Source organism: Boleophthalmus pectinirostris, unplaced genomic scaffold, assembly GCF_026225935.1.
Source record: "Boleophthalmus pectinirostris isolate CB_2022bp ecotype Guang Dong unplaced genomic scaffold, ASM2622593v1 HiC_scaffold_21, whole genome shotgun sequence".
In the NCBI taxonomy this organism is placed as follows: domain Eukaryota; kingdom Metazoa; phylum Chordata; class Actinopteri; order Gobiiformes; family Gobiidae; genus Boleophthalmus; species Boleophthalmus pectinirostris.
Genome location: NW_026571175.1, coordinates 33,896,193 through 33,913,718, shown reverse-complemented (window position 1 = coordinate 33,913,718; position 17,526 = coordinate 33,896,193). Strand labels below are relative to the sequence as shown.

General features: G+C 38.7%; 2 protein-coding genes across 2 annotated transcripts in view; one reads left to right on the top strand and one right to left on the bottom strand.

The window, feature by feature from the left end:
• Positions 1–17,526, top strand: part of gabbr1b (gamma-aminobutyric acid (GABA) B receptor, 1b) — a 654,324-nt gene that overhangs the window by 9,365 nt on the left and 627,433 nt on the right. The gene's annotated exons all lie outside the window — the stretch shown is intronic.
• LOC129410047 (tripartite motif-containing protein 65-like) lies at positions 11,264–13,434 on the bottom strand. Its single transcript, XM_055157146.1, has 2 exons — positions 12,561–13,434; positions 11,264–11,533 (listed from the first exon to the last, which is right to left on the bottom strand). The coding sequence occupies exons 1-2, from the start codon at positions 13,173–13,175 to the stop codon at positions 11,432–11,434; spliced, it is 717 nt and encodes a 238-aa protein (XP_055013121.1). The 5' UTR covers positions 13,176–13,434; the 3' UTR covers positions 11,264–11,431.

The following is a 17,526-nucleotide window of genomic DNA, read 5'->3' as shown; positions in this document are numbered from 1 at the left end:
GGAGACAAGCTCACAATGTCTCCAGGCCAAGTTACAGGTCAGATCTGTGGAGAGGTAAACTCACTCATTGTAGGAACGCATGTATTTTTGAGCAGTAAAACACTTGTAATTGACCACACAGATGAGTTTAATGCCGTTTTGGAAACCTTTCAGGCAAAGCAAAGGAGAAATTAACATTTATTTAGGTCAAACTTTTGGCAGATTATCCAAGCTGCTTCTTCAGTTCTGGTCAGACGCTGGTGGACACTGCCTTATATCTGCCAGAATGGAGGAGTTAACTACACTGAAAATAACACCCTACTTGTTTACAGTTTCTGTTTGTTAGCTCAGCCTATTCATCTGAGTGTGGGGTCATATTAGCAGAATCATTCAGGCCCATCATGAGTGTTTTCACATCTCTGGGCCCAACCTGGCTACTCCTGTTGTTCTTTTTGTTTAAGGCTTGAACAATAGGGGCAGCCAGGTCAGGTTTACGTTTACAGCACATTTAAAAACAGACAGTACAGCCCCAAAGTGCTTAGCAAGATGGATAAAAATGGAATATGACAATACACAAGTTAAACTATAACAACAATAAAACAAGGATGTAACTATAAAAAAAATCAACTTGAGTTAAAGTCCAGCCAGCAGTGATTTAAAACAAGAAGATAACATAATAAAATGTATTTGTTGTTTTCAAAGCAGGTGTATTCTAGACTCTTTACCTGAGACACTGTGGCCCTGACTCCCACAAGTCTTTAAATAAATCAGACCAGTTTATACTCGCCGTTAAGTGCCTGGATTGATAAATAAAGCCTGGCACAGGGGGTTGTATTTAGCTGTGTCTGGTGGCTCTGGGTTGATGCTTCTCTCTTTGACACACATTTCAGCTGTTGCCCCATAGTAATAAACCCCCAGTCCAGCGTAGAGCGGCTGGGTGAATCTGGTCTGGACTTTATGGATGAGTTTATTGGTCTGAGAGACTTGGTAAAAACACAGAGTGCCTGCTTTGTGATCCAGGAACACTCCCACTCTGCTGGACTCACAGACAAACAGGGTTCTTCTGCCTTGTCTGCGTCTGTAGACGTAGCCCTCTGTGGTGGAACAGTCAAGCACCCAAGACTTGTCATTGTTCCCAAAGCCACTGTCTGGTCCATCTCTCTTAATGTCATTGTACGCCACTCCAACAGAAACCCCCAGTCCACTCCATTCCACCTCCCAGTAGCAGCGGTCAGGAAGAGGATCAGCGGTCAGAACTTGAGCTTTGCTTCGGAATCGGTCCAGAAAAGGCGGGTATGGCTGTGCCTCTTTTACACAGGTGACTTTTGTCTTGTTTTCAGACAGTGTCAGGTTCTCATTGACTGTGTCTGGATCTAACATAAGTAGAACTGAATAATTACAGAATTCCTCATTTGTTTTTGGACATTGTGGGTTCCCAAGAACCATCTTTTGTCCCAAAGGTGTGAATACTTGAGCCCATGTGTCATTAAGCTTATGTATTTCTTGTGACAGAACTTTTGTTACATTTTGAAAGTCATGTAAAATTGGCAGATTGATTCTGCTAGACAACTCACCACATTTAGAAGAGGTGGGACATTTCTCCAGAAACTTTTTGTAACTGTCTGTATGCAAGAGCTTTAACCGATTGATGCTTTCCAGCCTCTTCTTCTGGACATCTTTATCCCTCTCTTTCAACATCAATAATTCCTGAATCTTTAAGCTCTCAGAGAATTGTTGTCGTCTTATTTTGTCTGTCAACTCTGAACTCATGTTTTTAATGAGCGCCATCACTTCAGAAGACATTTTCTCATTTTCACTCACCAGTTGATCAGCTGTCTTGTCCAGGTCTTGTAGCTTTTGATGGAGCAGAACTATGTCCTTCTCGATCCCCTGAATAACACGGTCTGTTCTCTGCCGCTCAGCCTCCATCTGCTTTCTCCTGTGTCTCATCTCTTCCTCTACAGACACTGCGTCATGGCCTTTATGTTTGCTCAGGAGGCAGAGGTAACAGATGAACTGCTGCTCTGTCCGGCAGAAGATCTTCTTTTCCTCATTGTGCTGAGAACACATATTATCCTGTTTACTCCCACGTGAGTCTAGGAGCCTTTGCTTCTTTGGCGGTTGGTCATGGGAATCTGCTACAGGAAATTTGGAAACTGTTTGTTTTGTTAAAGTGTCCATCCCACTGGCCACATCCTTAGTCTTCTTTAGTTCTTCCACTAAATCTGCCAGCACCGTGTTCCTCTTCAGGGTAGGTCTGCGAGAGAAGGTTCTCCTACACATTGGACAGCTTACAGACAGCTGTTTAGTCGTCATTTTCTCATAATCCCAGTGTTTCACAATACAGATCTGGCAGTACGTGTGTCCACAGGGAATGGTCACTGGTTCCTTCAGTGGTTCTGAACAGATGGAACAGGAATATTTGTCCTGATCAATCCGGACTCCTTGTTGTGCCATTGTCTCTCTGTGTCATTGACTGACACCGAGTAACTGAGCGGCAGTGTTTTTAATAGTGTGTAAGGAAGGCGTGGTTTTCATGTAAACAGACCCACAGGCCCGTCCTACATTGTAGCTCTGACTCTCAGAACAGGCAAATCAGCAAACTATGGTGGCTTAATGAGGGAGTGACCAGGAGGACTGCTTAGTTTTTACAGTTTGAGGCTGGCAAAAACATGGAGCAACACTTTGTAGGCTATTAAAAAAAATGATGTGAATGGCAAAAAGCCTGAGCCGATAGATGGTGTCCAGATAACGTGCGTTAACATAAGAATGTGGAAAGAAATTTATCCAAACCAAGGCTTACATCATTCACATTAGATCACTACCAGAATATTTTGGTTGTATATGATCAATATTAAATTACCCAACTTTCTGATTGGTTCAGAGGGAAACATTTCAGACATCTGACATGTAGTAATATAAGAGGCATGAATACAATGAATACAATGAATACAATGAATACAATGGGGAATATGAAATAATTAGCCACCTGCTGAGTTCTAATCCAATGTGATAACATGCCTCCAGGACAAAGCACACAAAGCAAACATTCTACCACAAGGAACAATGTTTGTTAGTCAAATAAAACAAGGAATAAGGAAAAATGAACTTGGTGTTAGTTTGTCAGGTCACATCTGTGTTTTAAAGTACATCTGATTATAGAGTTTCAATAGACTGGCTACAGTCTAGGACCTGCATACACATCTGGAATCAGCAATAACAAAAACAAACTCTAATTGAATAAACTTTATTTGTTACCCAGCGATGCCTGAGATCATAGCAAGTTTAGTCTACCTGCTGCCCTGGGAAAGTTGGATTTTTCTATTCATTGTTTTCTTTATATTTAATTATAAGCTATTATAATTACTATTTGTTATATCTAGGACTGTAGACTGTATCCATTGTATGCTGGGATACTTCATCCAAAACAATACTTCTATCAGAGAGTGGAAATGGACACAGGAATGTATTTGTGGAGCTTTAATGTCCTCTCTTGTATCTTGTTTTTCTATCAATTTATCTGTCCTATCCTTTTGTCTGTCCTTTCCTTTCATCTGGTAATATCTCTCATCGACGCAGGCTTAGAGAGGTTAAAGATAATGAGCTGAAGCTACAGCCGTTAGGCCAGAAGTAACGGTGTTATCACTGTACCAGTAACAGCGTTATGATGGTGCTCCCAAGGATCTTTGAGCTGCCTGAAGGATGCCTGAACTAAATAAACAGTTACTGAACTAACAGTTTTACTGGGGAATTTACAACCATAACAAAAAAACAAGTATAAAGTAAAAGAAACATTTCTACAATCAAAATAAGAAACTATATCCTGAGATCCAGTCACCAAGGCCCCTGCCTTCGACGGCTGCACAGATCTCTTTGCACCAGCCCTTTACGGACCCTCCGACAGGTGGTGGGTCCACGGGAGGACGACTCCACGTCGCTCGTTCCGGCTGTGCCTGGGCCCTGTGGGGGAAGGTCTGACCTCCAGGTGCTCGTCATCTAGCACCCACCCCAGGTCTGGCTCCAGTTTGTGACACCAGTTGTGGCTCCAGTTGTGATGTCAGTCCCAGCGACGTAACTGGCCTTGTTGTAGAGCTCTTCATAAAGAACATTTGTCTCCCCGGAGGAGCTGGAGGAAGTGTCCGGGGTGAAGGAAGTCTGGGAGTCCCTGCTTAGACTACTGCCCCCCATGACTCGGCTCCAGATAAGCGGCTTTTGAGCAGCTTTAGGAAATGTTTCATCACCAGTACACAATAAAAATGAAATTCTGGTTAGTTAGATTTAGTTAAAGACAGTTTTGGAACATTTGAGACAGTGTAAAATGGCTTCCCACCAACAAACTGTACACAAAGCTTGAGTTTCATTTGTTGTTAACCTAGAGTCAGTTGACATTAGTGCCTCTCACAGATGTTTTCGATGCTATTTCCTCCTCGGTTTTGCATCTTCATTATATGCAAAACCGAGGAGGAAATAGAAATGATGAATGTAATTGTAATTGAATAAATGCAACACAGATGAGTTTAAAGCCATATTGTGAACCTTTTTAGGCAAAGCAATAGTATATCCATGAAAACAATATTGTGGCGCATCTCTACCAGAAAAGTTACACAGTGCACCTTTAAATGCTTTAAACGTCCCACTTCCGCGAGCTTCAGCAGTGGCCGCCGACAAAGAAACTGACATTGTTGATGTAGAAGTGGACGAGGTGGAGGTTGTAGAGGAAGGGTCAGGTTTGGGGGAAAATTTAAAAAGCAAGATTCATACTTTTCGGCGAGACGGAATTGGCTGAGACATTATTCAGAAAAGCACTGTTCATACTGCCAGCAAAGCGGACAAACTATAGCAGGGAAAAGCGCATCTGTGACCGGTGCCTCATCAGTTCAAAAAATCAACAATGTACTTTGCATATTTTTGTTTTATTTCAACTGTCGGACCAATTAATGCCAAACTTTCCATTCACTGGCTAATATTGCCACAGAAGGTTCAGTGATACCACAAAATCGGATGTTTTTTTTTTCTATATTTCAGAGATACAAACCTGGGAGAAGTGTGTGGATGGTTTTATAAATGATATTGCAGCAGACAGTACCGTATTTTCTGCACTATTAGTCGCTCTGGTTTATAAGGAACACTGTCATTAAATGGTCTATTTTCTAACTTTTTTCCACAAATAAACCGCACCAGACTTTAAAGGAAACACAACAGTGTGATGGGTCAGTGGGACTTTGTTCGGCGCGTTCACAGTGACTCTGGGCTTTGTTCAGTTGTGGCGTGTAGAGGAGGGTGCTGCCTGGGAGCGCTGGATTGTCGGCGTGATCGCAGTGACTCAGTTGTTCAGTCGTGTCGAGAAGCGGCACATTGCACTCGCTTTTTCAGGTTTGTTCCTCCGTTCCGTTCCTCGTCGGCGTGGAGTGATGAGTGTGTCTGTGGGTGTTTTTCGCTGTGCGGTCGCTGTCTGCTCCGTGTGTGTTTGCGGCTTTGTAGTTTACTGAAGTCGTGCTGGGACACCCGAGTGGATTCGTGTATGGGGCGCTCTGGATTGTGGGGCACGCAGTAGTTTTTTGATGGAGTTGGAGGCTTAAGAGTGCGTCTAATAGCCCAAAAAATACTGTGTGTGGCCGGGCTCTCAGGTTCTTCCCACGGTTTGTTTGAAAGCAGAAAGCACAGAGCCCTGCAGACAGTCACAGGGACTATTTGTAACACGTGTCTCTCAAATGCAGAAGACGTCTCTGTATATCCTGGTTTCATTTAAAACTAAATCAATGGCTTCATTTACTACAGATTTGCAGATTTTAGTGCTTTGCTTCAAATACAACCTCACTATTGGTCTATGAAAACACCACACCACAATAGTGAAAGAGGAAGCCTGTTTGTGTCCTTAAAGAAATATTTTAATTCATATTTGAATATGAGTCAAACAAAGGACTTTTATATTATACACGTGCTACTTTGCTAAGCCGCTCTAAATGACTTTTGAGTGTTTTTGTGTGCTTGTATCAAAGTACATCTGATTATGCTGCTATTAGTGATGCACTGATACCACTTTACCTTTTAATATTTATTATATTTATTATATTTACTACTTCATTTTTGCAGACTAAAATAAAGAAATTGGCAGCTGGAAACAGAAACAAGAAACAATTTACCAAAGGATTTAGTAAATGAAAGTGGCAGAAGTTGGGAAATAGAAACTATGACTTTGCTTTTTCTGTGAAACAAAAGTGAAAACTACAAAGTCAGTCTCCTCCTTTAAGTCTCATCTTGTTCTTGTAAACATTAAAATATTATATTATATATGAAATTCCAGTCCAGTAGTTTCAGGGGAAACTAATAATGTCTTTTGAAAGACATTTGACACAATATAATCCAAAATAATGTCTTTCTGCTCACAAACTACACATAGACACATTTTTTGCTGAGGACATGGGCCTCTTTTCTCACACGTTTGTTCACGTACAAAACAAATGGTAAAGGCCACATTTTTACACTGAGTGCATTAGGGATGGGCATTCGATAAAATTTTCTTAATCGCTCGTCGGGAGAATTAACTATCGATTACTGATTAATCATTAACTTTTTTTTATATTAAAATGTATCATCATTATTATTACTATCTGCACTAATCTGCATAAATAAATTCAACTTTACAACATATAAACCGTGACCACTCTAGAGCCGCATCAGCCCGTTTGACATTATAAACTTTGCGTAACTCTCACAGAAATGAAACTTAAACTACATGGCTAATTTGCATAAACTAAGATAAGGAAAAAAAACCTGGCACAGTTGTTATTTGTGTCTCTCGTAGATGTTTTGAATAAATATGCAAAATGGGGCATCAACAAATTTCAGGTGGAGAAAATTCAAATAATTGACTGAATGTTTTATTAGAACTGAGATTTAAAACTGTGATAATAAAAGTACATTAGAGAGAAAGGACATTTTTCTGCACAGTATAAACGTTGCAATTTATACACCAATGCAACTTTTCTCAAAGATATTCAACGTGTGAACATTTACTAAAAATGTGTATATTACAAGTGAAATGAAGGTTTGCACTTGACTGTAAAAAATGTAGGGGCCAAGTAAGAGGAAAAAAAAGGACTGAATCTGTACGAGACCTTTTATCATTTATGTGGAAGACATGAATCTATCTTCAGTTCAATGTGAGGAGAACTCGTGAGACCGGCTGTAGACTGGACTGTGACCTGAAATTCCTGTTCACTTTGGTTACTAAGTATAGTTTTGTAATAAACATGCACAGGTGTGTGTCTGAGAGGGTTTGTTGTTCTTCTGTGTAATGTAAAAACATTTATACCCTTATTTATGGAAAACAAAAAAGAAAAGAAAAAGCCCTCAGAAGTTTTATACCTGGTGCACTCTCAAAGACACAAGAGCAGGGAGCAGAGTCACGTGACCACATGAAAGTCATAAATCATAAATGAATCTTAAATTATTCTGATGAAACATGATTACATTACACAACATGGCTGTTATTTTACAGAGTAACAGAGCACATAGACTTTTCCGTATCTGCAATAACTGGACGTCTTGTTTGCTTTTCACCTTCTTATATCATCAGAAATGGTCCCTGGAGATTTGTGTGAAAAATATACTGTAAAACCCTGGAACATTTACTGATACTGGCAGTTTAAATGATGTGAAATTGACAAAATGGGAAACAAGATGTGTTCTAATGTGCAGCTAAATCACTTATGTCAGTGTATAAACACACAAAAAACACTGATTTAATTTAAGTTTGTGATTTTATTTTCTACAATCCACATTTCTAAGCTGTCAATTTACATTAAGCAAATTAACAGAGACAATGATTGAATCATTCAAATAAAGCAAATAAAAATACCCAATATTGATGTAAAAATAAATTCATAGCTTAATTAATGTACAATTTGATTAGCTGCAGAAATCCACTTTTCGTCAGTGTTGAAGCTTTGTAAATCCAGTAAAGGTCTCCAGCTTTCTTCTACCTTTGATAATGTTTACATTCTAATGTGCAACAATAATCCATGATCTCTGAAACTGATAAAGTTTGTTAAATAAAGCCTTTCATAGGGGGTTAAAGATATTTAGATGTGTCTGGTGGCTCTGTCTGGATACGGCTTTCAGTATTTTTGACACAAATTTTAGCTGGTGCCTGCTTTGTGATCCAGGAACACTCCCACTCTGCTGGACTCACAGGGCAACAGGACTGTTCTGCCTCCTCTGTTGTCTGTGCCTCTTTTACACAGGTGACTTTTGTCTTGTTTTTAGACAGTGTCAGGTGCTCATTGGCTGTGTCTGACACAAGTTGGACATTTTGGATTCCCAAGAACCATCTTTTGTCCCAAAGGTGTGAATACTTGAGCCCATGTGTATTTTTTGTAACAGAAATTTTGGTACATTTTGAAAGTCATGTAAAGTTGGCAGATTGATTCTGTCAGACAACTCACCACATTTAGAAGAGGTGGAACGTTTCTCCAGAAACATTTTGTAACTGTCTGTATGCAAGAGCTTTAACCGATTGATGCTGTTCCAGCCTCTTCTTCTGGACATCTTTGTCCCTCTCTTTCAACATCAATAATTCCTGGCCCTTATGGCTCTCAGAGATTTGCTGCCATCTAATTTTGACTGTCATCTCTGAACTCTTTAATGTCTTTAATTAACGCCGTCACTTCAGCAGTCATTTTCTCATTTTCACTCACCAGTTGATCAGCTGTCTTGACCAGGTCTTGTAGCTTTTGATGGAGCAGAACTATGTCCTTCTCGATCTCCTGAATAACACGGTCTGTTCTCTGCTGACCAGTCTCCATCTGCTTTCTCCTGTGTCTCATCTCTTTCTCTACAGACACTGTGTCATGGCCTTTATGTTTGCTCAGGAGGCAGAGGTAACAGATGAACTGCTGCTCTGTCCGGCAGAAGATCTTCTTTTCCTCATTGTGCTGAGAACAAATATTATCCTGTTTACTCCCACGTGAGTCTAGGAGCCTTTGCTTCTCTGGCGGTTGGTCACTGGAATCTGCTGCAGGAGATTTGAAAGCAGTTCGTTTTCTTAAAGTGCCCATGCCACTTGCCACATCCTTAGTCTTCTTTAGGTCTTCCTCTAAATCTACCAGCATCATGTTCCTTTTCAAAGGAGGTTTTTTGGAGAAGGTTCCCCTACACATTGGACAGCTTACAGACTGCTGTTGAGTCATTTTCTCATGAGCCCAGAGTTTCACAATACAGTTCAGGCAGAAGTTGTGTCCACAGGGAATGGTCAGTGGTTCTGAACAGAAGGAACAGGAAAGTTTGTTTGGATTTATCAAGACTTCTTGTTGTTCCATTGTCTCTGTGTCCCTGACTGACACTGTGTCACTGAGCGGCAGTGTTTTTAATAACATGTAAGGAAGGCGTGGTTTTCATGTAAATAGATTCACAGGCCCGTCCTGCACTGTAGCTCTGACTCTCAGACTGAACAGAACAGAAACAAATACAAGAAAAGGAGCAGTGCATGAAAAGATGTCATCAAAACCAAAGATAAATATTTCTGTAAATGTTTCAGAATTTGTCACCGAGGTTATTTCTCATGTACAGTCCCTGGACAGAAGGGAAACATGGTCACAATAAAACAAAACACAAAAAAATCTCATAAAATACAGTATGGTGTCTGATCAGTGAATAGTTTTGGTTACTCACTGATACCAACACCAGTGTCATACGAGCACAACCTTATTTACGATTGTGCAGGGGGTGAACTTCCTTATTCCAAGAGTTCTATAATACAATTCAACCAAAGAGAGAAAGTATTTGTAGTTTTATTGAATGAGTCATGTCAGACCCTGGCAGAAGTAATTTATCTGAAGTAAATTATTTGTTCAATTTTCTGTAGGCGACAAAACTTTTGTCTTGCCAAAATCTGACCTTTCTGTGTTCATTAAATGATCAATCTTTCTTCAGTGAAGCAAATTTGTTTTAGTATATTGAGCATAATTAGGGAGGGTTTTAGCTTCATATGAGACATTTCTAAAACCAATCGATTAATTTAAAGTCAGGTTATAAGCTTTTGTTTCTACAAAATGGATAAGCGACAAGACTTTTGTCAGGGACTGTATTTAAGAGAGTAAAAATGACGTTTTGGTTTTCTTAGAAGAAAACACTCTACTAACAGAGCTAATGTAACCCTAACCCAGTAATCAAAACTGGCACAGTTGTTATTTGTGTCTCTCATAGATGTTTTGAATAAATATGCAAAATGGGGCATCAACAAATTTCAGGTGGAGAAAATTCAAATAATTGACTGAATGTTTTATTTATGAGCTATGAGATTTAAAACTGTGATAATGAAGGAAATTAGAGACGAAAGACATTTTTGCACAGTATAACTTTATACACCAATACAGCTTTTTCTCAGAGATATTTTACATTTCATCATATTTTCATTATTTTTTATTTTTCATTATCATTTCATCATATACATCATATTTTACCTTTACTCAAATGTGTATATTACAAGCTAAATGATGTTTTGCACTTAACTGTAAAAAATGTAGGAGGCCAAGTATTGGACAATGGGCTAAACAGGTGTCGGCAGATTTAGCTTTGGAGCTGACAGTGTGTCTCCTAAGAGGAAAAAACCTGAATCTCTTAGACCTTTTATGACTTATGTGGAAGACATGTATCTTTCTTAAATTTAATGTGAGGAGAACTCGTGAGACCGGCTGTAGACTGGACTGTGACCTGAAATTCCTGTTCACTTTGGTTACTAATTATAGTTTTGTAATAAACATGCACAGGTGTGTGTCTGAGATTGTTCATCGGTATAATATAAAAACATTTATATGTATATTTCTGGGGAAAAAAAAGAAAAAGAAAAAGCCCTCAGAAGTTTTATAGCTGGTGCACTCTCACAGACACAAGAGCAGGGAGCAGAGTCACGTGACCACATCAGACAGAGACTCCTTAAATGAAAGTCATAAATCATAAATGAATCTTAAATTATTCTGATTAAACATTACATTACACAACATGGCTGTTATTTTACAGAGTAATAAAGCACATAGACTTCGCCTTAACTGAAATAACTGGACGTCTTGTTTACTTTTCACCTTCTTATATCATCAGAAATGGTCCCTGGAGATTTGTGTGAAAATATACTGTAAAACCCTGGAACATTTACTGATACTGGCAGTTTAAATGATGTGAAATTGATAAAATGGGAAACAAGATGTGTTCTAATGTGCAGCTAAATCACTTATGTCAGTGTATAAACACACAAAAAACACTGATTTAATTTAAGTTTGTGATTTTATTTTCTACAATCCACATTTCTAAGCTGTCAATTTACATTAAGCAAATTAACAGAGACAATGATTGAATCATTCAAATAAAGCAAATAAAAATACCCAATACTGATGTAAAAATAAATTCATAGCTTAATTAATGTACAGTTTGATTAGCTGCAGAAATCCATTTTTCGTCAGTGTTGAAGCTTTGTAAATCCAGTAAAGGTCTCCAGCTTTCTTCTACCTTTGATAATGTTTACATTCTGGTGCACAACAATAATCCATGATCTCTGAAACTGATAAAGTTTGTTAAATAAAGCCTTTCATAGTGGATTAAAGATATTTAGTTGTGTCTGGTGGCTCTGTCTTGATGCTGCTCTCAGTATTTTTGACAGAAATTTTAGCTGTTGCCCCATAGTAATAAACCCCCAGTCCAGCGTAGAGCGGCTGGGTGAACCTGGTCTGGACTTTATGGATGAGTTTATTGGTCTGAGAGACTTGGTAAAAACACAGAGTGCCTGCTTTGTGATCCAGGAACACTCCCACTCTGTTGGACTCACAGGCAAACAGGGTTCTTCTGCCTTGTTTGTGTCTGTAGACGTAGCCCTCTGTGGTGGAACAGTCAAGCACCCAAGACTTGTCATTGTTCCCAAAGCCACTGTCTGGTCCATCTCTCTTAATATCATTGTACGCCACTCCAACAGAAACCCCCAGTCCACTCCATTCCACCTCCCAGTAGCAGCGGTCAGGAAGAGGACCAGCGGTCAGAACTTGAGCTTTGCTTCGGAATCGGTCCAGAAAAGGCGGGTATGGCTGTGCCTCTTTTACACAGGTGACTTTTGTCTTGTTTTCAGACAGTGTCAGGTGCTCATTGGCTGTGTCTGGATCTAACACAAGTAGAACTGAATAATTACAGAATTCCTCATTTGTTTTTGGACATTGAACCACCTTTTGTCCCAAAGGTGTGAATACTTGAGCCCATGTGTCATTAAGCTTATGTATTTCTTGTGACAGAACTTTTGTTACATTTTGAAAGTCATGTAAAGTTGGCAGATTGATTCTGTCAGACAACTCACCACATTTAGAAGAGGTGGAACATTTCTCCAGAAACTTTTTGTAACTGTCTGTATGCAAGAGCTTTAACCGATTGATGCTTTCCAGCCTCTTCTTCTGGACATCTTTGTCCTTCTCTTTCAACATCAATAATTCCTGGATCTTAAGGCTTTCATAAGTTTGTTGTCGTCTTATTTTGACTGTCAACTCTGAACTCATGTTTTTAATGAGCGCCATCACTTCAGAAGACATTTTCTCATTTTCACTCACCAATTGATCAGCTGTCTTGTCCAGGTCTTGTAGTTTTTGATGGAGCAGAACTATTTCCTTCTCGATCTCCTGAATAACACTATCTGTTCTCTGCCGCTCGGCCTCCATCTGCTTTCTCCTGTGTCTCATCTCTTCCTCTGCAGACACTGCGTCATGGCCTTTATGTTTGTCCAGGAGGCAGAGGTAACAGATGAACTGCTGCTCTGTCCGGCAAAAGATCTTCATTTCCTCATTGTGCTGAGAACACATATTATCCTGTTTACTCCCACATGAGTCTAGGAGCCTTTGCTTTTCTGGCGGTTGGTCACAGGAATCTGCTACAGGAGGTTTGGAAGAGCTTCGTTTTGTTGCCACGTCTTTAGTCTTCTTTAAATCTTCCAGTAAATCTGCCAGCACCGTGTTCTTTGTCAAAGGAGGTTTTCTAGAGAATATTTTCTTACACGTTGGACAGCTTACATGCTGCTGTTTAGTCTTTCTCTCATTATCCCAGTGTTTTCTAATACAGCTCAGGCAGAAGTTGTGTCCACAGGGAATGGTCACCGGTTCCTTTAGTAGTTCTGAACAAATGGAACAGGAAAGTTTGTCTGCATTTATCCGGACTTCTTGTTGTGCCATTGTCTCTCTCTGTGTCCCTGACTGACACTGTGTCACTGGGCGGCAGTGTTTTTAATAACATGTAAGGAAGGCGTGGTTTTTATGTAAATAGATTCACAGGCCCGTCCTGCACTGTAGCTCTGACTCTCAGACTGAACAGAACAGAAACAAATACAAGAAATGGAGCAGTGCATGAAAAGATGTCATCAAAACCAAAGATAAATATTTCTGTAAATGTATCAGAATTTGTCACAGAGGTTATTTTTCATCTACAGTCCCTGGACAGATGAAACATGGTCACAATAAAACACAACAAGAAGAATTATACCATTGCAACCATTATAAACCAGATAAACAATAAAAATATGTATGATATCTGATCAGTGAATAGTTTTGGTTACTCACTGATACCAACACCAGTGTCATACGAGCACAACCTTATTTAAGATTGTGCAGGGGGTGAACTTCCTTATTCCAAGAGTTCTATAATACAATTCAACCAAAGAGAGAAAGTATTTGTAGTTTTATTGAATGAGTCATGTCAGACCCTGGCAGAAGACATTGTGATGACGGTCGTGACAGATTAGACAGTGTTTAGGACCACTGGGCCTGGACACTGGAGGTAGCAGCAGTGAACATAATAAAACATAGTAAAACATAGTAAAACATAGTACATTATTGTGAGCAAAAAGGAGCACAAATGGACAGGGTGTTGGACTTTTAACACACTGACAGACTACGTCAAACTTATCGTGGAAAGTCCTGTTGGCGTAGTCATGTGCATTCCTCTTTAATAACATAATGATCAAACAATTAACTTAATACGTAACTTTATTATATCATCATTATAAGTTCAAAGTTTATTGTCAATTCTTCATACAAAGATCATACAAAGAATCAAAATTATGTTTCTCACTATCCCATGTGCAGTAAATAAATTATGAGTGATTAACAGTGCAAAAGGCAAAAGATATCTTTAAAGTATAAAAAGTATATATAAGTATAATTCATTGATAAGTATGTGGAATGATATTTGGGTACATGACGTGTGGGGGTGTAATGTATTTTTTCTGATCTACTGTGACGCGCCTTTGTAGCAAAATCCACACATTTTTTTCCAAAACAAATCAGATTTACAACAGTTGTCACATTTTTGTGTAACTTTTTTAATATGACACATTTTAACATTCCCAGCGGTGGGACCTCTCCTGTCACCCCACTGGATATTCACTCTACATTTGTCATGTCAAACAATTCTAATAAATGACTTAACATGTCTGTAGTGTCTGTGGATGTAGCTTTTGAGTCTGTGGGTTTATTTTTTCTTATTCTGGCACTGAAGCGCACAGAGATGGTCATCAGTCCCAAACACAGTCTCAGGTCCATCTCGTTCAGTGTCCCTATAGACCACGCCGTCATAGAGCTACAGTCCAGTCCATCCACCTCCCAGTAACGGTCAGAGGGACGTGGGTTCATGCTCAGCACTGGTGCTTTGCATAAACTGGTCTGGATGTGGATGATTTTTTCAGACAATACAAGTGCCTCATTGGCTTGGTCCCAGTGTTTGCTCATGTGTCCACAGTGACTGTCCATCAGATTCTTCAGTAGTTCTGATTAGCAAATACATTAGAGAAAATACTTCTTTTTTTCATTCTAAAACATTACTGCTCACCACCAGTGTTGTCAAAGTTTTCAGCTTGTCCAAGAAAGAGTGGAAATAAACATCTGGAGACCAACTGGAGTCTTAAGCAGGAGAAGTTTATTTACCATCAATAATACAGGCCCGGGTTCAAAAGTCAACATAGTGTGATCAACACTAGTATTGAGTGATAATAGACATAGACAGGAAATATGCCAAGTTTGAGATAATTAAATGAATCATATCATAAATTATTAAATACTTTATTAATTATTGATTATATTATTATTGAATGTGAATAATCATAATTATTCTGGGAGGGTGTATTTCACATGGAAGTTACTTAATAATAATAATAATAATAACAATAATAATAATAATTGCCCATTCAAGTACTAACAAGGCCTGGCCCTGCTGAGCTTCTCTGATCTGACTGGATCAGACTTGTTGGACTTGTTTGGAGAGTTCAGTTGTTGCCCTCGTCCCATTTGGCTGCTTTCAGTGGTTTGCACACTGAGCAGTTTTTAAACCATAAATTTTTGACCTACACGTCTGCAATTACTTCACTTTTTCACCTGATCAAGCACCCAGACATGAAAATCATAAAAGGAACCTGTAACCCACTTATTTTCAGTTACCAAAACAAAGCAAAACAAAAAAACACACTAGTGTGTTTGGTACATGTTATTTTTATAATAGTATTTCAACACTCTGATCATAATTAATAGCTGTTTTAATAAATTTTTTGTCAATTTATCAATGACTGAAACTGTACTTTCAGTAATTCCACCAACCTGCTCAGGGACTACAGGTGTAAATTAGCATTTGTGCTATAATCTGGCACCAGCAATTTATTGTTGTGTTCCTGTACAAATAAAAAGCAGACCATACCAATTTTGTGTGGACTTAAGAAAACAGAAAACAAAACTTTATTTCAAGACCCTAAATAAAGTTTAGGGTTTTCAGCTGCACCCAGGATTGCTCAGTCTATCATTGGAAACTCAGTATTTTGGGATTTTGACCAAAGAAGTGCAGCTTGTGTGGTTCAAGGACAGAAGTTAAGGACAGTTGGATCTGCTTGGTTTATCCTACCTGAGCACTCCTCACTTTTAGCTGCACTGAGACCTGTGTTTGAGCTTTTCTGTTGTTTTATTTAACTGCTTCATGTGCTTAAATTGTTGATATGTTGATATTTTTACTCTTACATAAAATAAAATGACCTATCCTGAGTTTTGTGTCATATGCAAGAGCAGTTCCAGTGTCATAATTTATTTATTTAGTTTAATTCTTCTTGCACTTTGACGGATCAGCTCTGAATTTTATTATACTGTATAATGACAACAAAGACTTTCTATTCTATTCTATTCTATTCTATAAAATGCTTTAAAAACATCATCAAAACTGCATGAACCTGTCTTTCAGGAGTTTATAATTACAAGAAAAGCTCCAGGTAATTCCATTTACAGGAAATGGCCACAGTCAAATGAAATAGAAACTTAAGGAGAATAAACACTCATCTTTAACAACCTTAGACTTAAACTTTATTGATCCACAAGGGAAATTACTTGGACACAGGAGCTCAGACATCACAATATAATATAATAACAAAGAGTAAAACATATAAATGGTAATAATAAATTCTAAAAAGGAACAAAAATTAAATAAGGTATAATTATATAAATGTATCAAAATATAAAATATATAAAAGCAGCAGCACTTATTTGGGCAGGGTGATAAATAAAGCCTCTTAAAGGGAGTTTTAGGTTAAAGATTGTTTGGTGTGTCTGGTGGCTCAGACTTGATGCTTCTCTCTTTGACACACATTTCAGCTGTTACCCCATAATAATAAACCCCCAGTCCAGCGTAGAGCGGCTGGGTGAACCTGGTCTGGACTTTATGGATGAGTTTATTGGTCTGAGAGACTTGGTAAAAACACAGAGTGCCTGCTTTGTGATCCAGGAACACTCCCACTCTGCTGGACTCACAGGGCGACAGGAATGTTCTGCCTTGTTTGTGTCTGTAGACGTAGCCCTCTGTGGTGGAACAGTCAAGCACCCAAGACTTGTCATTGTTCCCAAAGCCACTGTCTGGTCCTTCTCTCTTAATATCATTGTACGCCACTCCAACAGAAACTCCCAGTCCACTCCATTCCACTCTTATCATATTTTATTATTATTATAATTATAATAATAATATAATAATATTTATTATTATTATTCTTATATTATTAATTTTGAATGTGAGTAATCATAATTATTCTGGGAGGGTGTATTTCTCACGGGAGTTACTTAATAATAATAATAACAATAATAATAACCATAACAATAATAATAATAATTGCCCATTCAAGTACTAACAAGGCCTGGCCCTGCTGAGCTTCTCTGATCTGACTGGATCAGACTTGTTGGACTTGTTTGGAGAGTTCAGTTGTTGCCCTCGTCCCATTTGGCTGCTTTCAGTGGTTTGCACACTGAGCAGTTTTTAAACCACAAAATTCTGACCTACATGTCTGCAATTATTTCTTCTATCTTCAGATCAATGTGAGGAGAACTCGTGAGACTGGCTGTAGACTGGACTGTGACCTGAAATTCCTGTTCACTTTGGTTACTAATTATAGTTTTGTAATAAACATGCACAGGTGTGTGTCTGAGAGATTGTTCTTCTGTGTAATGTAAAAAAAAAATGTATACATATATTGTTGAAAAAAAAAGAAAAAGCCCTCAGAAGTTTTAT